The sequence below is a fragment of the Rhynchophorus ferrugineus genome, unplaced genomic scaffold, assembly GCF_030347505.1.
Source record: "Rhynchophorus ferrugineus isolate W39M unplaced genomic scaffold, kcgeb_rfMv2 rfM4, whole genome shotgun sequence".
Classification (NCBI taxonomy): domain Eukaryota; kingdom Metazoa; phylum Arthropoda; class Insecta; order Coleoptera; family Curculionidae; genus Rhynchophorus; species Rhynchophorus ferrugineus.
Window position 1 is genome coordinate 50,604,956 of NW_027472583.1, and position 21,035 is coordinate 50,625,990.

At 33.9% G+C, this 21,035-nt stretch overlaps 3 protein-coding genes and 1 long non-coding RNA gene across 6 annotated transcripts in view; 2 read left to right on the forward strand and 2 right to left on the reverse strand.

Annotated features, from left to right (window-relative positions):
• Positions 1-17: 17 nt before the first annotated feature.
• On the reverse strand, positions 18-5,256 carry SMC6 (Structural maintenance of chromosomes 6). The gene is made up of 12 exons (XM_076404245.1): positions 4,968-5,256; positions 4,701-4,896; positions 4,490-4,645; positions 4,195-4,439; positions 3,687-4,141; positions 3,436-3,629; positions 3,032-3,360; positions 2,413-2,723; positions 2,123-2,339; positions 1,397-1,755; positions 863-1,337; positions 18-246 (listed from the first exon to the last, which is right to left on the reverse strand). Exons 1-12 carry the CDS (start codon positions 5,052-5,054, stop codon positions 91-93), a joined length of 3,180 nt encoding a protein of 1,059 aa, XP_076260360.1. The 5' UTR covers positions 5,055-5,256; the 3' UTR covers positions 18-90.
• A 13-nt stretch (positions 5,257-5,269) lies between these two features.
• LOC143196512 (cilia- and flagella-associated protein 45) lies at positions 5,270-9,441 on the forward strand. The gene is made up of 3 exons (XM_076404247.1): positions 5,270-5,439; positions 5,694-7,121; positions 9,259-9,441. The coding sequence occupies exons 1-3, from the start codon at positions 5,381-5,383 to the stop codon at positions 9,320-9,322; spliced, it is 1,551 nt and encodes a 516-aa protein (XP_076260362.1). The 5' UTR covers positions 5,270-5,380; the 3' UTR covers positions 9,323-9,441.
• Positions 7,306-9,126, reverse strand: LOC143194803 (uncharacterized). The gene is made up of 3 exons (XR_013005386.1): positions 8,707-9,126; positions 8,489-8,651; positions 7,306-8,431 (listed from the first exon to the last, which is right to left on the reverse strand). It is a non-coding gene; the product is annotated as an uncharacterized LOC143194803 (long non-coding RNA).
• A 2,834-nt stretch (positions 9,442-12,275) lies between the features above and the next one.
• The window catches only part of Hasp (Hig-anchoring scaffold protein), a 33,332-nt gene continuing 24,572 nt past the window's right edge, over positions 12,276-21,035 (forward strand). Inside the window, exons 1-4 of one of the 3 annotated variants that reach the window (XM_076404254.1) lie at positions 12,276-12,514; positions 12,594-12,757; positions 20,308-20,590; positions 20,647-20,838. In XM_076404254.1, the coding sequence (XP_076260369.1) occupies positions 12,418-12,514; positions 12,594-12,757; positions 20,308-20,590; positions 20,647-20,838 (736 nt within the window). In that variant the 5' untranslated portion in view covers positions 12,276-12,417. Of the gene's footprint in view, positions 12,515-12,593; positions 12,758-13,900; positions 14,002-20,307; positions 20,591-20,646; positions 20,839-21,035 lie in introns of those variants that run through there. The other 2 variants (XM_076404252.1, XM_076404253.1) reach the window with 2 other exon arrangements.

Consider the following 21,035-nt stretch of genomic DNA (forward strand, 5'->3'; position numbering starts at 1 on the left):
TCATTGTATGGAACCAATTTTTAAACAAAATACTATATTTATATTAATAGGTAACAATAAAAATACTTTGGTGGTTTGGTACGACGTACGTCACGCGTTTCGTTCTGGATCCATAAGCTTTAGGACGGTCACGTCCTTCGGTAGAAATGATACTTCTTGCGGAGTTAGAAACACAAACTGTAGGTTTGGTTTCGAGCGAGCGTAAAGAAGCAGGATGTCAATCACTTTCGTTCGGTTTAATTTATCCTACAAGAAAACACTATTAAAATTGATACTCACCAGTTACAAAGTATTGGCATCTAATTCAAATAAAGATTATAGTAGATTTTGGAAGAACTAAAATTTAGTTTGTTGAAGACGCTCAATCTACCATTAATTCGACGGCATACATTAATTTAAAAGTATTTATGGAGACACGATCGATGAGCAACATTTTGGATACTACATAATTTGCTTTTGCAAATTTAATAATTTTATAATTACACATAAATAAATACGAATAATTAAAATACATAAAATAAAAAAATACAATAAATTTCATATCTAACAAATATAATGACTTTAAATAGAGCAAAAAGTTTATTTAAGTTTTATTTAAGATTAGTTTTTGCATTTGTTGAAATCAAATCCACAATTTGATTAAAAGTGTTACATTCTCCTTAAGGTTGAATAAATTTCAACGCGCTCAAAGAAATATTCTTGCTTTTTTATAGTGAAGTTACTAGAGTAATTGATTGATTAATATTAAAAGATACGACATTGTTGATTGAGCAATTGATTAAAAATTGTTTTCATCTAGAAAAAGATCGCTTTTTGTTGTCCCAATAGCTAATTGCTTATATAATGTAATTGCGAGACTCACCATATATACATCAAATTCATCTAAGAAGTAAAACGGGAAGTCCATACACTGCCAAAGGGAGTAAAGGAAGGCTACTGTGGAGAAAGAACGTTCTCCGCCTGATAAATTGGATGTCGTGCCAGCACTTAATGCACCTTGTTGCGGCATTACTACCAAATCCAACTTCTTATTTTCTACGTCGATATCGATCATGCCCTTGAATTGCCGTATCGCCAATATACCTTTAAACGAGTGCTGCATGTACGTAACGAAGTAATTTTCCGTAAGTTTGTAATGTTTCCGACGGAGTTCCATGCATCCGTTCAAATGTTTCACCGTCGCCTGTAATTTATGCATCACGATCGATACCTCCTGGCTTTTGTTTACCAAGTTCCGGTAGGCAGCGACTACTTCCACAATATTAATGCTCTCTGTTTCTATACGTGTTATTTTTCTGGTCATATCCTGTATTTCCATAAAAATATGATTGACTGGCCTAAAATGTATATAAACAATCATATTTGAATTACATTAGAAGTAAATAATTGAACCAACCTTAACTCGGCAGGTCGTTCGCATACATTTGCAGCTTCTTTCGTCTTTCTACTTGCATCTTCTTGCTTTGCGGAAATGAGGGCTTCAGCCTCCTTCACCTTCAGTTTTAACTCATTGAGGCGTTTATCGTCGAATTCTCTTTTATTCTTTATTTGTCTTATTTTTGCACGGTTATGGTCATTTTTTTCTAGAAATGAATTGCCACGTTCTTCTAACGATTTATAGAAATTTTTGGATTGCATCAAGGCTTCTTTTGCTTCATCGATTTGCCTTTGAAATTTGGCAATTTCCTCATCAGTCTTCTCCATTGCGGCAGACATTGCAGCGATGCTGCTTTGCTCTTCTTGCAATATTTTCTCCTGGAAAATATGAAAGATTTTTTGCTTCATACAGATTTCTTGTCAGGTAAAATTTTGCTTTTTCAGTGAACTCTACTAATACTTAACAAGCTCTCTTAATCTTTTAAGACAAATTTTATAGTATTTATAACGGCTATAAAAGTACATGATACAATCATTGGAACAGACCAAATGTTAGCAGAAAGTATAAAGGTTGATTGGGAAATATTATTTCAAGAGTTTCTTGTTAGGCTGAAAAAATCAATAATTTCAACATTGAAAAAAAAGTAGATGTAAATAAGACTGGAGAGCTCGCGAAGGACATTAAGGAAGGGGAGCAGCGGTTATAAATTATTTGAATAAGCACATAAAAATAGTATTGCCATACCAAATTAGCGATGTCTTGAGTTTCTGGTTCTAACTGATTGCTGAGGTCTTCATATACAGTACGAATTTGGTTCTTTACTATGTTTACTTTTTTAATTTTTTCCTGTAGTTCATTTTGACGCTGTGTCATATGCTTCATCTCTCTTTTTAAAGCTTGCAATTGATTGGACATCACTGTTTGGTTGTTCGTACTACTTCTTATGCTTTCTTGAATTGCCCTGAAAATTTATAAAATTCATTCATAAAATATGATTTATAATTTTTTTAAAGTTACAATGAAAGTAAACGTACTGAGCACGTTCTTCAGTATTAACTTGGAGAAAGCGAGCAGTGTGGTACTCGGAGGCATATGTTTTATAATGTGGATCGGGGTAGTAACGATCCCCTTTTATGGTGATTGATTGAATGCAATGAGCTGGTACATTTCTTCTATTGGACATTAGTTCAATGGCTCTGTTGTTATTTGGAACGAGCAGAATGCTTTCTATGCTCTTTTGGTCTATGATACAATTAGCAACTACTGGATCATCGATACTCAGCACGTCGTAAAGGGAGATGCAATCTTTGGGTGCACGAACTAGATTCTTACGTACGTCGTGTCTCTAAAAGCCAATAAACTCATGTAAAATAGTTTTGAATTATACTTTTTTAAAGATTAAATAGACATTTTATAAAATCTGATATTGAAGAATTTTTCAACTGAAATACACTTTTATGGTTAATAATAGTCTTTAAGTAGTCCCTAGTAAAAATGAGTGAATGAATTTATAGAAAAAGCTGGTTGGACTATGTTTTTACCTGTAGTATGCTTGGATAGAAAATATTGCAGTTTTTATAAAATGACAAAGACTTGGGGTTTATGATTTAAAATACTTAGTTTGGAAATTATTTATTTGACCATCTAACAAACCTGTTCAACAAATTTCGACGTTATTATCATAGGCTTGGGTTGACCTTTTTCAATGGTTTTCGCAAATATTTCTTGCAATAACTTGCCGTCCCGTTGATTATCGACAGTAAATGCGCGAAGTATACTTTGTCCCAGATAACCCTCGACGGCAACATCCCATTTCTTGTCCCGCAATTTTATGTAAGCGCCTAGAGGTCCCTTTGGTTTATGCGTAAACCGGTCGGCATACTTATCAATAAGTGCTAAAGTATGTGGTATATTTCTACCATACAAAATAAGTACGTTGCCGGATTCTTTGCGTAATGCTGCTAAATTACTCTCTTCTTCAGCTGTAATGTTTATATTAATGTATAATAAAGTGTAGTTTTATTAGTATAGAGTTACTATAATGTTGTTAAACTTACAGATTTTACGAGCGATTAGATCCAACTCAGTTCGTAAAGATGTCTCATCATCTTTTTTCTTTGTCAGGTCACTCTTAACCTGAATCAGATCGTTTTGGGCTGTTTCCAAGTGACTATCAAATTCCTTTAACTTTTTTTGATTATCTTCCAACATCCTCATTCGTTGCTGTTTCTGTTGTTCTGCATTGGATATACTAAAAGTTTTCAATACTTCATTTAAATATACACATTTTATTACTAAAAAGACTAACTTCTCACTGTTTTCTGCAATTTGTTTTCTTAAATTTTCGACGTTTTTGTCTTTGGTTTCGATTTGAATCGAAATACTTTGCTTCTCTAGTTTTTTAGTAGTGAGCATACTCTGCATTTGCTTAAGTTGTCCTTTGTTTGTCAACTGCCGCTCTTGTTCACTTTCTAGTTCTCTCTGAAGCTTTTCATATAGTAACATATTAGATTTGATATCTTCCTCATAAATTTCTACATCCTGAGATCTTGACTGAGTTTTTAATTGAAGTTCTTCAAATTCTTTTATGACAGTATCTCTGTTCTCTTGCGCCCGAGCCAGTTCATCCTCAGCCTCTTTTACTTCAGCCCACAATAACTCCTTCTGTATCAATAATTTTCTTTCTTTCAAGCTCATAATTCTTTGATAAGCATCAACTGTAGCTTTTAACTTTTTGATTTCTTCTTGTAGATTTAAAAAATCCTAATAAATGATACTATATATGAAAAAATAAGCTATTATTTTTGAAATGATACCTTTTGTTTTTTTGATAATAATTTACAACAGTCATCTCGGTTTGCTGATATTTTAATAAATTCAGATTCAATCGTTTCTAGTTGAGTAGCCTTCTTGAAAAGGGAAAATTTATTTTTTGGATCTTTACTACTTAGAAAATTTCTAGAAGTATCCTGTGTAAGCAAACATACTGGATTATCCACTTGAATATTTAAGCTGCTGGTAATGTTATGTACTTCTTTTGAATGTGTAGAAATAATTTGTCCTAAAATGTATTGTTATTAAATAATCAATTTAGTTAAGTCCTAATCTTACCTCTAGCTGACTTTATTTTATAACTGCCACCAGTACTTGTTATATTTCTGACTATTGTTATGGTATTACCATATAGATTATTTTTATAAGCCATAGGACCTTCATTGTACAGTTCTATTTCAATACTGGCTGAGGTTTTGCCTACTTTTACAAATTCTATGAAATAATAGCTTTAAAGCATAATATTTTGGCATTTATTGTACCATTTTACCTTTAACATTATTGCCCCTATTTGTCAAAGTAGCTTTGCCACCCAAACCAATTATGAGAGCTGTTAGTATAGCACTTTTTCCACTTCCATTATTTCCTATTACAAAACTTTTATTGTTTGTACTAAAATCAACTTCAAGTAATGAATGACACATAAAATTTTTTAGAACCATCCGATTAACCACACCAGCTCTTCTCTAAAAGTAACACATATAACAGTATATATACATAATATTTTGATACAAATTAGCCTGACAGTAATACTTACTAAATATGATTTGCTGTCATTATCTAATTTTGGCTTTTTCGAAGATTTTAAGGGATCATTTAAAATTGATTTACGTTTAGAGCCCATGTTAGTGTTTAAACACTTATATCAGCACTCTTTTATTAAATTAAAAACTGGGTGTCTTGACAAGCAAACAATTAATTCATTGTTTTAAGTGTCATATATTAACTTTTTAAAGATAATTTCGATTATCCGTTACGTCTCTGACGAATTGGTTAAGGATCTGGCGCCATTTTTTGTGTCAGAAATTCGCGCGCAACGATTGGTTAGCTTTTCAGACAAAATTCAAATTTTATTATTTCCTTATAAATTACGTATCCATGGCAATATAGAGTTGGTTTTGTCAATTTTATTATGTTAAAAATATTCTCCATACATTGTAAAGTATAAAGATGTCTTTTCCTGGTAAATTTCGAAGTAGAGTTCCTAAATCGAAAATTCAAGACCACAGGTATTACTTTTGTTTATTTTGAATATTTAGAGTAGACTTTATCTTCATAATTATAATACTTGACTGTAAATGTACTGACTGCAATGAGGTTTATTATAACTTATTGCTTTAAATATAAATTTTATCTTTATGTCCATTCAAATTGTTTGTCTTATTTTAGAGGTAATTTTAAATCTCTCTTGCTGTGCTGTATTTTGTGATGCATAAGTATAGGAATTTAATAACGACTTCTAATGTTATATCTTGTGATATAGTCCAGAACAATGCAACCATAAGCTAAACGGACAGTTCATCCATTACAAGCCAGAAAGCGCCTTAGAAGGCAAAGAAAAAGTCAGATCTATTGAGTTGACTGGAATCAGAAGTATGATAGTTCCAAATCGGGACCCTATTGACCGCCCAGCTATTTTACCAAAATCGGAGTTCTCTCGTTTACAGCAACAAGCTCACGTAGTTACCTTGGATGATCGTGTTCGCATGCTAGACGAAGCGGAGCGTCAGAAAAACCAACTGGTGATGGAGAGCACTATACGCAAGGAAAATTTGTTACGTATCCAGAAACCGCAGAAAAAGGGCCCGGGGAGTAAACTTGATTCCGTCGAATCCGAGGCGGCGAAAAAGAACTTATACCTGCTGCAACGTTCGCAGGAACTTATTATCGAGCAGGACGAACGGGTTAAGCAGGCCAACGGCATTATTTTGGCGACGAAGTGTCGCGCTATTCGAAACGCTCAGATCGCCGAGAAGAGATTGATCGAGCGGCAGCTGAAGGAGGAGGAGCAGCGACTGGATGCCATGATGGAGCAGCAGCGCCAGAAGAAGATCAGCCAGGAAGAGCACAAGCTCGAGGATGAGAAAAACAGGAAACAACGCTACGTCACCGAAGTTATGCAGCAGATAAAGGAAAACGAGTTGGAGCGGTTGCTCGAGGCCGAGAGAGTAGAAGAAGAGAGTCGGATGTTGAACAAGGCCTTGATTGAACTGCAAAAAGAGGAGGAGCGCAAGTTGCAAGAGCGGAGAAATGTCCAGATGAGGATGCGCGACGAGTTCAGGAAGGCGAACATGGAGGCCGAACACTATCGTCGCGTTAAGGACGAGGAACAACGGGTGGCGGACTTGCGAGTTCAGGAGTTCATGCGACAGAAGGCGGAACGAGAGGAAGCTCGTGAAAAGGAACAAAAGCTGTTGAAAGAAGCCAAGGAGAAGGAGATCGCGAGGCTGAGGGCTATGCAGGAGAAGAGTCAGGACCTGCAGGCGGCGCTGGATGAGCTGAACGCTCTACGTTCCCAGGAGGAGAAGGAGCGGGAGTGGAGGGAGCAGGAAAAGCAGGCGGTGCTCCGCAAGCAGAAGCTGGCCGACGAATTGAAGGTGGCTCGGGCGAAGCAGGTGGAGGATATACGAATGACGCAAGCTCGGGCCCTGGCCAGGGATGAAGAGGACTTCCGGAAGGTGGTGGCGGTGCAGCACGAGTTGCATCAGAAGGAATTGGAGAAGTTGGAACGGCGCAAAGAGGAAGCCGAACGACATCGGTTGGAGTTACTGAAGCAGATTAATGAAAAGGAGCGGGAGCGCATCAACTGGCAGCAAGAGCGTTTCGACGATGGCAAAGCCCAGAGAATGGAGTTTGTACTGAAAGACAAGAACGTTGAAGATTATTTACGACAAAAAGTGGACAAATTAAGGTAAAATAATATTTGATATCTTCCGATGTTCTGTCCTTTTTGTCAGTTGTATAGTCCGTTCAATAAAACAGTGAAATCACGTTATATGAATCGATGTTGCTGCATTAACTCTGAGTTTTAGTTCATGTTAGCTTTGACATATAGTAAAATTATAATTTAAATAAAATAATTAAATAAAAAGATTGTTGTCAAATATAATTTACTGTAACATTATAGTAGGTTTAATACATATATTATCGAAGGACTTTAAACTACAATTAGTAATATAGACACTATTTTTTACAGATTACAGATTACATTAGTCGCGTTTTTTTATCTAGTGGTATTACCAAATAATGTATTTTATTTTCATTAGAAAGCATATTGACCCGATTAGTTTACGGTTAGTTCTTCTTTCCTTCGGTACAGTGTTTCCTTGTAAAGTTATTTTGATATCACTGAATTTCTCCTTAGATTGTTCTGTTACTATCTGTATACATTTTTCTTGACAAAACTGATTTAATTATTGCATTATCCCTAATGCATTTGCTATATCTGCAAAAGAGTTATTCTTTTTCTCCTCATACATTTGAAGTAAATGCTCATGTATATTCTGAATAATTGCACGCATATCTGAGTACATAAATCTTCCTCTAAATTGACACTCTGCAATAAAATTTTCTACAGTTATCATATACTAATTATATACTCACCTTTAGCTGTTTCCACTCTTATCACCCTTTTTTTTGAAATTATCAGCATTGAATTATAATCCTATATTCAGAAAGGTTCGTTCAAGCGAATAAATAACCTGTTTATTTTGCAATCTATCCAGCATTTGTTCACAATTCCATCATTTGCCAATTTCTTCTTCAATGTGTCTTATCGAGTTCATCCAAATTGAAGGTGTTATTAATCATTGTTTTCAGCATGAAGAACCTGCTATGAATTATTAATAAATGTTTTGACTAATAAAACATAATCAATTGTTATTCCAACGTTTATCTTTTCCATCAACTTTTGTTGTCTTAACACTATTTTTATTATCATCTTAAGTAACCATTGGGTATATTGGGCCCCGTTCTGAAATATCCATGTCTTATCTAAATACACAAGTTGAAATAATAAGTCTTCCTTAATTTTATTAAAAGCTTTTAAAATTTTATTTTTAAAAGCAATGTCTGAATGTTCCATTAGATCTCTTCGTGGGTTATCTTAACACCATTTAAATACTTTATTATCCAATAGAGTATGAAATGATGTTCTACATCTCTCAAAGAACTGCATGTATCTAATCTTTCTATGGATACTTTTCATATTAACAGTTTCCTCTGAAATAATTGTATTAAATTGTGTTATAATGGAATAATTATTTACTGATTTTATACATTTCATACATCTGATCTCTGACAGAGCTAACATCAAGCGGATCTTGATTCGCCACCCGCTTCGTATGAGGACGTTTGCTTTTCGGTGAATCCAAGATTATATTTTTATTTTTTTGAGATATTAGAGTGACTGTCTATTAATATTCAGTACAGCTGCAACACGCTAAAAATATTTATAATAAAAACACCAGCAACTTAATAACATAAAAAATGCTTACCACTCTATTCATTTTACTGGCAAGAGGGACCCACTATTATCTCGTTCCTGTTCGAAGTGTGTGTATCAGGATGTATATGTATGTATGTATAAGGATTTGAGTTACGCCACGTTCTTGAATTTTAAGTGACTACATATACTGCTTAACATCGACTCCTAATCAACTGACTAAGCTAAAGGTCATTCCATAATACGTCCGGTCTTACCCGGCCTAATTATGGGCATGATTTGAATTATTTTTCTTATCGAATTTTACACTCTTGCAGCAGTCTTGTTTCTTTGATCATTACGGCTACTAAGTCGGTTTTTTTTTCACATGAATAATATCTTTTGATTAGTTCTCAGATCAATTGAAAAATTCTTTTCTAATAATCAAAATTTGTTCAGAAGTTTTTTCTGAAAGACTAATTCCTTATTTAAAAATATATATCAAAAGGTTGGGTATCATTATAGCAACGCAACCAATTAAATACTCTTTAGGAATAAATACTAGCAATTAAACTTTAATATAATTATTAATTACTCATTAACGTTTTTATTTTATTATTTTTAGAGAAAGCAATGTACCTGACCATTATATCAAAGATATAGAAAGACAGCTGAAATTAGGTAGATAAAACACCATGTCAGCATATACTTAATTTTATTTTTTATACACATGTTTATTTTTATGTTTTTATTTTGTACAAACAAATTAAGTATTCTCTTTACGATATTATTAAATATAACAACTTATAAAATATTTTGTGTTTTATTTAAAGATAATGTCTAATAAATACATTTCCCAGGTTTTTCTGTTATTTTAGTTTATTTATAGTAATTCAAAATTAACTGGTTGCCTAATACTGTTTATGTGAAATTAGTTGCCTAATATTAGACATTCTTTTTAACTCAGAAAAATATTAATATTGTTAGACGTATATATAATAACTTTATAGAGTAGAACTACATAAGGGAGATTAGTTAATAATTATTAGAATATAATTATAGATTATATTTTATACATTTCTCTAGTTTAAAAAGCATTTAAAAGCTATTACATTAAGGTTATGATTTTTTCACAAAAGTAAGGCATTGCAATCCTTATTTCATATATATTATTATTTTCCTCATTTTTCTGAGAGCCAGAAACTACATATATTTTGAGAATAATCATAAGTCAAAACATTATGGTTACTTTCAGAAAAATGAAATTTGCTATTCAGCCATGCTATGTGACATCGACTGGAACAAGTGATAATTGAAAAGGGTTTATTTATTTACGTGTTTGCAAGGAGTTGGAAATTACTACGTAAAATTAAGTTTATCACTGACTTGCATGGTTTGTGTATATGTTACATATATCAAGCCCGAAAGCACTAATTGTACTTGATAGAGATCTTCCTTGAGTGTTTATCTTGTATTATATGTTTATAATAAAATATCCATAGCTTATTCAAACCCAATAACGAGTATGCGTATCGAATAAGATACGAGGGCAGTTTGAAAAGTCAGTGATTTGTGATTTTCTCGCTTAGTAATTTTAAATGCATTACTTCTGCCCTCAACTACTATCTATTCATATACTACTATGAGATGTTGACCAAACTGAGTCATTTATTTGTACTGGACAGCAGAAATTTTCTATTTTAACCAAAACGGAAAAAAGTAATTTTTGAATGCTAATTAAGAAGTGGCTTATTGCCGAAAAAAAGTGAAGTTAATGAAGAATTCAGGGCAGAAATCATCGGTAAAATCCACTGCAAGATATTGGGCGCTCGGAGAAGGAAACTACGTAAGATGGGTGAAGGTGTGGTGATCCGAAGCGAGTGGATTTATAACAATTTACATAAATATTCGGATATGAAAAAGTTATATAAGGTGGGGCAAAAGTTCCGATGCCATTTTATTTGCGCGCCATCTTGGTTATGTTACTGAAAGTTCCTTCATTAAATAAGCACGCAGCCAAATATGCCGAGACCTCAACGATTACTAAACCAGAATTCACATATTTTGGAGATTTCAGATTCATTTGAATTTTGAGTATGACTGCCTAAACAACTTTCGATAAATCTTCATTGTCGCTTTCTTCTTTTTTTCTTTTCTTTTTCTAATATCTTTTCTTCTTATTCTTTCACTTATACTTCTTCATTTTTACTACAGTGATTTAACTGCCGACTTGTATACCAATGTCCGTGAATTGATCTTTTACGAGGTCTAGTACTACGACTTAGACCACCATCGTCGTTTTTCGGATACGAAGACATTTTTTGTATAAATGAGACGCATGCTATGAAAGTTAATTTCGAATTGATTTTAAAATATAAATGCCCTTGCCGGGTCACTAATACTTCTATACATTTATATCCAAAATCTCTATTATTAAAAGAAACGTAGAATCCTTCTAATACCGTCCCGTATTACGTCACGCGTTATCATTAGACCGGAGGGCGCTCACTAAAATGTTTATAGCTATTAAATGGTTTGGAATTTTGCTTTGAAATTTTCAGAGTATATTTTTGAATATTAATGAAAGTAAATCTGTATATGTGCAGTTCACCTATAAACACACCGTACAAGCACCAATATAGTAACATCGCTAAATATCTCGGAATGAATCTTGATGCTAAACTTCGCTGGAAGGAACATACAAAGAAGAAAAGAAAAGAATTGAAATTGAAATATAAGAAAATGTACTGGCTAATTGGCAGAAAATCACAATTATCAGTACATAATAAATTGCTATTATATAAGCAAATACTGAAACCTATATGGACATATGGAGTTCAATTATGGGGATATTCTGCAAAGAGTAACATAAATAAAATACAAATTTTTCAGAACAAAGTCCTGGGAGGTATTGTGGGTTCACCCAAATACTAGAGGACTGATTACCTACATCGAGACCTTCAGATACCCACAGTTAGCCAAGAAATTAAGAGAATTGCAAGGGGGCATGAGCTTAAACTCCATTCTCATGAGAATATTGAAATATTGCAGCTTTTGGATACCCACACAGGATCCACCACAGGATGACAGGACACAGACTCAAAAGAATCAGACCATCTGATCTGGTGTAGTGTTGTGTAGTGAGGTGCATGTATTAAAAATACATGTATAAACATTATTTCACCAGATACTGAGATAGGGCCGATGGGTCCTCCTAATTATATATACAGATTTAAGTTGTCATAAAGACAAATTGTGGGTTAGACGGAAACGATTAGTAACAATGTATTAATTAAATAATAAAAAAAAATTCGTATCTATTTTTATAAAAAAATTTAATTTTTTAAAGCCTCTACGCCTATTTCCCCTCTTAAGCCAGGTATATCTCCGAAACTAATTTAAATTTTGACAAATCCTCTTAAGCGCTTATTCCTGGAGGGTTAGGCTTTGCAAATATATAAGAAGACAGTTGATTTTTTCAAATTCCCAGACTAAAATACCCCATACCTTAATGATATCGACTGCTAGAGCTCATTTTATACGGAGATTCGTTATTTTATTGCGCGCAGAGGCCGAATTGTCTCGAAGAGGAAACGGAGAGGCCGCAACGGTCCTGTTCCGACCCTGTCGCAGCATCCGTGCCGTGGATTCGTTCAGTAGTCGACGCGAATCGACGCCGTTCAGATGCCGACGCCCACAATCCCGTCAGTTTCCTGGTTATCCCGCGTCCGTATCCACCGTCGTCGGGAATAGAAACATGTAAACCGACAGAGGACCCGTTCCAATGGAAATACAATCGCCGCTATCGCAATCGTCCATCATGAACCGTCGTTTTTCATTGATCGTCGGCTTGTTGTTGCTCGCGTTGGTCTTCCGTCAAGGCGAGTAATGCCCGATCCGCTGTGGCGGAGTTAAAAATACGACTCGCGAGACGTCTATTTACGTTTGTACTTGTTGTAGTTTTGGGTAATACGACGTTGCCGACGCCGACCGACGACGAAGACGACTGGGATGAGGAGGAGGAGTCGTCGGAGATAGAGGACGAAGGTAATCGAGTGTACAAGAATCCCAGAAATTCGCCGTCCACCTTGTGCCCGAGAGACGAAGAGCAAGCTACCCTGCTGGTAATGTTTGTTTATTTTTTGGCCAAGTATTTTTAGCTAACTCTTGTAGGGTTATTTTTAAACCTAAGTATAGAATAAAAATTATATTTAATAAATCAATATAAAACATCTTAAATAAATAAAAACAGATATCAAAATAAATGATGTAACAACTACTTACTCAATAAATGACAAAATAAAGAAAGCAAATGAGCGTGCGAAATCTTGATGTACAGGTGGTCCTATGGAAATATAATAAAACCGTACCCGAACAACCAATTTTAGAGAACAAGAGTAGAATATAGAGAACATTAAATTAGCCCTATAATTATTAAGAGAATCATCGTCTTGGTTGAATAATAACGGTGATGATACAGATAAATAATAGTATAGATAAACAAATGAATCAACAAATACTGAAATGATATGAATAGGATATAACAATGATGGAATAACCAGGATGGTTAACAACAATCTTAGTCCACAGTAGTCAATAACATTGATGGACAATCATTGTAAAACTGTATACAATAGATATAACAATGGGCCAAGAACACAGCCCTGCGGAACACCCAAATATATCGGGTGTAGGTCAGTGTATTCGTCACCCTGTTTGACAATAAAATGTCTGTCTGTGAGGTATGATTTCAATAGTTGAAAATGCGTATGGGGCAAGATATTTTTCAATTTAACATGCAGCCCAATGTGCCACACCTTGTCGAAGGCCTGAGCTATATCTTGAAATGCAGCGAAGCAATATTTTTTATCCTTTAAGTTTTAGTTAATTTGGTCGACTAATTTATTTATTTGTTCTGTTGTTCCGTGTTTATTACGGAAGCCAAATTGATGGTCTGGAATAATGTTTCTCTCTTCCGCGATTATTTTGAGTATCGTAATATATAGTTTTTAAAAAGATAACAGGCAACATTAGAGATAGCGGGTAACAGGCTTATGGGAGGATAAGAGGAGACGCCTTTTGAAAATCGCAGAAATAGCCGGAACTTTGTATTGCCAAACGAGTAGGAAGATATACACTACTATACTTAAATACACTTATGTATTTACATACAAATGCACATACACCTCTGATCCGATTCTTCTTATCTGATTTGCTTCTTTGTCCGAAACTTCTGTAAAAATAAGACTTTCGAACACCACTTCTGAAGTCGTCTTAGATAGAGTACGAAGGTAATCGAGTGTACAAGAATCCCAGAAATTCGCCGTCCACCTTGTGCCCGAAAGACGAAGAGCAAGCTGCCCTGCTGGTAATGTTTGTTTATTTTTTGGCCAAACATTATTAGCTAAATCTTGTAGGGTTATTTTTAAACCTATAAATAAATAAAAACAGAGATCAAAATAAATGATATAACAACTACTTACTAAATATATATTTTTTTTATAACATCTTTATTAGATGCGCTTAGTACAATCTTAATTTACAATTAATTTATTACTACTTTTGCTATGTACTTGGATTAATTAACAAGCAAGACGATTGCTCGAAAATACATCAGTATGTATTCCTCAATTATAAAATTATAATTATTTATTAATTATTAACTTATAGCTATAATTTACACTAAATGTATACACTTTATATAAGTTCGTATGGTTTTGTTCCCTTTAATCTCCTGACATCCTGCGCGCTGTCCAGCAGTTGTATTGCTTCCACGTTAGTATGATTTAGTAATCTTCTTTCGTGTTTCAAGGCGAAATCTTGGATAACTTCGCAAATCCATTTGATTTCCAGGGCATCGTGCAGTTCTTCATTGGTTATATAGCGATAGGCATTGGTAATCAATCGAAGAACCTTGTTTTGACAGCGTTGTATGACTAGTTGATTTGAATTTTTAGTGCAACCCCATATTTGCACCCCATAGGTCCAAACTGGCTTTATAATTGTATTATAGATCAATCTCATCATCCAAATCAAGTTGAGAGTATCTTCCGACTAACCAGTATAGTTGTTTTATTTTGGTTCTAATGTGTTTTGCTTTTTGTCTAACGTGATGCTTCCAATTTAATCTACCGTCAAGATAAATGCCAAGTTATTTAGCTGATTCTGCTTGAGGAATCGGGCATCCAACTAAATATATGGCAAAATGAATAAAGCAAATGAGTGTGCGAGATCTTGATGTCGAGGTGGTCCTGTGGAAATATAATAAAAACGTACACGAGCAATTATCCTCTAGGTTGAATAATAACGGTGATGATACAGATAAATAATAGTATGGATAAACAAATGAATCAACAAATACTGAAATGATATGAATAGGAAATAACAATGATGGAATAACCAGGATGGTTAACAACAATCTTAGTCCACAGTAGTCAATAACATTGATGGACAATCATTATAAAACAGACAATAGCAGTAATAAATTAGCGATAGCGATGATAAACTATGTCGGGATGAAATATGACATGTGCACATGGTACGAAGGGAAAATAACGCACGACGTACCATGTACCCTAACACTAACCATAATAGGCGTGCAATAAGAACAAGGGAAGCAGATGCAGGAGATCCTGCTATTAGGGTTAGTAGTACTCGCTAGGGTAATAGTAGTAAATAAATAAATAAATAAATACATAACTCTGTTGGAATTGTGCACTCACTTCTAACTATGATGAATGAGTAATGCGTACAAGGAAAAAGCCAGAGACAAACACGCGAGTGTTTATGTAAACATTAAGTTATCCATAGATCATAACTACACATCAGTAACTCCGTATCCACTTTGTAGTACTTTCAGTAGCCACTTTGGCGTTAGTTTCTGATTTATAAAATAGTTATAATTTATATTTACAGTTGCAACCATAAAACTATTATCTTTGATTTACTATACTTTAAGAATTATGGGGGATATACGACGATTGGAACAACTAAATAACAATAATAAAACAGAGTAGAATAAACTAGATAACGATAAATGGATAAATAAATAAATAAGTAGAGGGCAATGAATGAATCGAGAATAACAAATAGAAAATAATAAGTATAATAAAATAAATAAAGATTTATAAATATAAAATAATGGAGATTTAATAGATAATAAATGGGAATTAAAAAGAGAAAACTGGAATACTTTGAATAGACTCACCATTTGATGAAACTCAGCTTAGGCGGCATAAACCACAGTAAAATAAATCAATGATAAATAAAGTGAACTCCGAACCTCGCATCTTTATAAATGAACTCTTGTGATGCTCTAGCGTCCCTGTGATGCGTTCAGACACATCAAGTCACAATCACAAGTTATATCACATCTGACTAATACAGCCCCGAAGAAATATTACTAATGTGGCCATTCATGGTTATTCGCAAAGGCGACAAATTCTACAATTGTAAAGAAGCGGCAATTCAGCCTAGTTCCTTTACATAATCGTTTAAACCTTAAAAAAACCTTAACGACCCCAAATTAAAAGGTCTAAAATATCGAACTACCAGGTCTTCTTGAATGAAATGAATGAAAAAAATATCGACAAAATATACACAGATTAACTCGCTTTTATAGTCTCTAAGATCATTCTTCAAGTTTGATTAGTGCTGGTCGTTAATTAGCTATGGTACATAATTTTAAATGATGTTTAAACTGAAAATAGTCACAATACAAATTTGGAATTCTATGCTTTCAATACTAGTTCAATTAATACAATGATTTCTTCAATGTTTTGTCAATTAGCTCATTCAATTCTTTCTTCTTCATTCAATTCAATAGTTTCTTCTTCAAACAATTCAATACTTTCTCTCAGCAATACTTTATTTTTCTCGGTTTACACTCTTTCCCTCGGTGTTCATGCAAATTACTGTTAGACCGTCTTCTCGTTGTGGATGCACAGTGTTTTATCGCTGAAGCTCCGCCCTCGGGTTCTTGGTGGTGGTGGACAAGACTGGTCCAAGAAACCCCTTTCTGTACCCCGATTTGCTGAGAGTATCTGGGTGGGAAACACTCTTGTAACTAGGAACTCCTCACACATGATAAAACATGTGCGTTTCTAACTCTTAACGTTTCTTACTCTCTTCTTGATATTTATGGTTAGGCGCCATAAAGAGTCCTCTACCAGGTCTAACATCCGACACGTTTCGTCTAGCTTCGGTACTTAAACCCTCGTTATCCTAAACACTCGACGAGCTGATGGGAATCATCCTTGTTGAACACGTCTGTTCTGTTTACTTGTTATCTTTTTGCCTGTCTATATTTACCAGACGTTCAATATACTGCGAATGTTATGTTTTTTATCAGGTCATTAATTCTTTTACATGTCTTAAATATAAAAATCTTCAGTTAAAAGAACTAAATAAATTAGACCCTCTAACAATAGAACCGAAAGAATTCTACAATTAGCGTAACTTACTTTTTACATGGCTGGCTCAACCATTCATAATAAATTTGCGTTGCAACAGGACCATTTTATGGTAAGTTAAGAGGTATTCGTTTAGGAATATATAATATTTTTATTGAAACAACTCTCTCTTATCTGTGCCTATCTACAAGGTAGCCAATGGTTTTATTAACTTTATATCGTTTTATGATATATCAGGGGAGATACCCAACACAGGGGAGATACTAAATATAGCCGTTAGTAAAACAATAATAATACTGTTAAACATTAAAACTTTCAATAATTCAAGAGATATAATTTAAAATGACTACAGTTATCAGTCTCAGAAATAGCTGGAATTTTACAGTACCAAACTACAAGAAACCAAACTAGAAGAAAACACTTCGGTTGAACCTTTAGTGTACCTGAAAAATTAGAATGAAAATGTTTTGATCCGATTTGTGTCTTAGCTAAATCTCTAAGATCATGATCCTCAAGTTTGATTAGTGCATATAAATCATTAGAGCATTAATCTGGTGATACATTTTTAAACGATTTTTAAGTTAAAAATTAAAAATACACAACAGACATTTTATATTTATTACATCTACAGGGGATAAACAAAATAATACGAACATTGGATCATTCTGAGTTAAGAGGTACTCGCTTGCTAAGAAAACAGCGGGACGTAAATGTTAGAATTTTAATCTTGTTATATAACATTTTTATTGAAAAAACTCATTTGTGCATATAAGAGACCAGGGGAGATTCTCAATAAAGGGGATATATATATATATATATATATATATATATATATATATATATTATATTATTATCTGATTATATTATTATATGATTATATGATCTGACATGTAGAAGATCGCTTCAGTATGTGCTCTGCTGTACAACTTATAATCTAAATCTTATTCTAGATACTATTCCAATTTATTTTAAAGTCTATCCTAACTTCTTCTAAATACTATTCTAATTTATTCTAGAAATTTTTAAATCTCACTCCATGTGTCTATTAATCAGTTTGTATGGTAGTTTGCGTTTGGGCCTTGCGCACATTTAACTGTTTGGTGAGTGCATTGAGATGCTCTAATAGTCTTTCAGAGTACTTCGCATTAACCCTTCGAATCACACTCGCTATAGATTCTAAGGGAATATCGAGCTGAATCAGTTTGTTGGAGACGTAATGTGGGGCATCGACGCTGACTCTCAACATTTTATTCTGGAACCTCATGATGACAGCTATGTTAGATTTGCTACTTGTACCCCACAGTTCAATACCATAGGTCCAAATGCGCCTAAGTATTGACTTATACAGCAAAACCTTGTTTTCTAATGATAATTTAGATATATGCTTTATCAGCCAACACATTTGGTTTAGTTTAAGCCCAAGCTGTTTGCGTTTTGTCACTATATCTTTTTTCCATATCAAACGTCGATCAAAATGAATGATTATTCAATTTTACTGAGGGACATGTTCTTCTATAATGTCACATGGGGAGTAGTCCAACGTCACAAGTGTCTGCGATAAGTCTTCCAACGATGAAATATCAGTGCTACTTGGAAGTAGTTTATCTGCGATCATTCCACCCTCTCCGTCTTTCGCCCTTCCTTAGATTAGGGTAAAATTCTTGTAATACTGTTGCCAATATTTTAAACAACATTTTATTACGGTATTATCGGACCAACTCCTAAGAAATATAAATTGCTAACGATAGCCGATGAACGGGTCCAAATCGCTGGTAAGTGCAAAAGTAAGTGCGATAAATTATCAGTTAAAGTACAGAACCATGGATATATTGATCGATCGAAACAAAAAATATTCGTTATATATCAAAAATATCGATATTTTTTGAAAAAAATATCTGTATGGTCTATACAAAGTTATTTTGTACATACGTTATCCAAATTTGTGAAATAAAAACGTCGCAATGTTGCCGCATCAATTCTAGATTTTAGTTTAGTTTGACTTTGACATAGAACAGAATTATATTCTAAATAATATAATGAAACAAAAATACTGTCATTAAATAGAATTTCTTTTAACATTATAGTAAGTCTAATACATATATTATCGAATGACTTAAAACTACATTTAAGTACACAATTTGTAGGTTAGAGTTGTGTTTGATTATATTTACGTTGAGCTCTTTTCCATATCACCTATGAGTTAGAGTTCTAGGCGAATTTGTAATTGTACATCATGGAGGCCTAATCCACCTAATTAACAATTGTATATTCAAGTAATATATTTTAACTTTCACTAGAGAGCATATTTATATTCACGTTTTTTTCTTGTGTCCTTCGGTACAGTGCTTCCTTGTAAATTCATTTTAATATCACTGTATTTCCCCTTAGTTTGTTCCTGTATACATCTCTCTTGATAAAACAAAATTTAATCACTGCATTCTCTTTAATGCATTTGCCATATCTGCAAAACAGTTACTATTTTTTTCCGCATGAGGTACAATATATTTGCAGTGAATTATTAATAAATGTTATCACTAATAAAACCTGATCAATTTTTATTCCATTTACCTTTTTCCATCAACTTTTGTCGTCATAACCCTATTTTTATCATTACTTTGCAATGAGTGACCATTGGGTATATTGGTCCCATTCTGAAATATCCACGTCTCCACTAAAAACCAATCCACTAAAATTGTATTCTTTTAAAAGTAATATCTGGAAGTTCCATTAGACCTCTTCGATATTTTTCAGACTAACAGTTTCCTTTGAAATAATTGTATTAAATTATGTTTGTACTGAAAAACTACTCACTGTTTTTATATATTTCACACATATATATTTAATCTCTAATAGAGTTGATAACAAGCTGATCTTTATTATATTTTTCATTTTTGGGATATTTCAGTGACCGTGTCCATATTAATATTCAGTACAGCACATTAATTTTAAACAGTAAAGTATTTACCCCTCTAAGGAATTTTACTGGCAAGAAGGGGCCTTTTACTGGCAGGAAGGAAATTATTTCGTTCCTGTTCAAAGTAACAGTTTAGAGACGCGATCTCTTTTGTCTGGCTTCGGAATTTTCAATCATAGCAATAATAAGCAATAATAAAAATTTTTTTAAAACAAGCGATGCATTAAAATACATTGAACGTTTGGGTTATTTAAATTCATATATTTTTATCATTAATTTGTGCATTTGGCGTTAACATACTAATTAAATACCGAATATTTATTATTTTTTTGTTCATGGCTGAGTTTAGGGCCAGAAGTGTCTGAGAAAATGTTCATCAGACGAGGACTGCAAGAGCAAGAAGAAGAAATGTTTGTGCGACGGAGCCTGCGGCATGTCCTGCATAAAACCGGATCGAGAGTGTCCGGAACCGGATAAGATTTCATTTGGAACCGTCACAACGACCGGTCGCTTGTTTGGGGCTCGTGCCTCGTATTCCTGCGAGCACGGTTATCACGTGGTAGGTCTGCAGAGCCGTTCCTGCCAAGCCGATGGTCAATGGGCCGGTCAAGCTCCCGCCTGCAAACAGAACAGTAAGTTAACCGATATCTGAATGTCGGCAGGAAATTTACGGTTGGTTATTGTTTAGTTTATTGCTTATCGCCGCCATCTATCGACCACGCGCGACACAATGCGTTGCCGGAACAGGCTACGTTTGATTTAGATTTCACGCTGCAGTATTACTGCCACACTGGATACGTGACAAATGGTTTTCCGCGTGCCAAATGCCTGGCGATCGATGGACAAGCTTCCTGGTTTGGTCCCGATATTTCCTGCGAACGTAAGTCTTTCGTATAGAGCGTTAACAAGGTTATACAATTTTAGATTCAATAGTTAATGTTACTAACATGAGTTTGTATTAATTATAAATGTATTACATGTTTATTGCTACTATTTTATTTAAACCTATAGTTTATTCAAAGTTTTTTTGTACATACGTCATGAAGATGTTTAATTTTCCTTCTCATGTTATTCTAG

Bases quoted from the DNA above. Each gene is read 5' to 3' on its own strand.
- LOC143196512 (XM_076404247.1), top strand. From the start codon at position 5,381: ATGTCTTTTCCTGGTAAATTTCGAAGTAGAGTTCCTAAATCGAAAATT. The intron at 5,440-5,693 runs GTATTACTTTTG...CTTGTGATATAG, and splicing joins TCGAAAATTCAAGACCACAG to TCCAGAACAATGCAACCATA. The intron at 7,122-9,258 runs GTAAAATAATAT...TATTATTTTTAG, and splicing joins CAAAAAGTGGACAAATTAAG to AGAAAGCAATGTACCTGACC.
- SMC6 (XM_076404245.1), bottom strand. From the start codon at position 5,054: ATGGGCTCTAAACGTAAATCAATTTTAAATGATCCCTTAAAATCTTCG. The intron at 4,440-4,489 runs GTAAGATTAGGA...AATACATTTTAG, and splicing joins TAAAATAAAGTCAGCTAGAG to GACAAATTATTTCTACACAT. The intron at 3,630-3,686 runs GTTAGTCTTTTT...GAAAACTTTTAG, and splicing joins ATTGCAGAAAACAGTGAGAA to TATATCCAATGCAGAACAAC.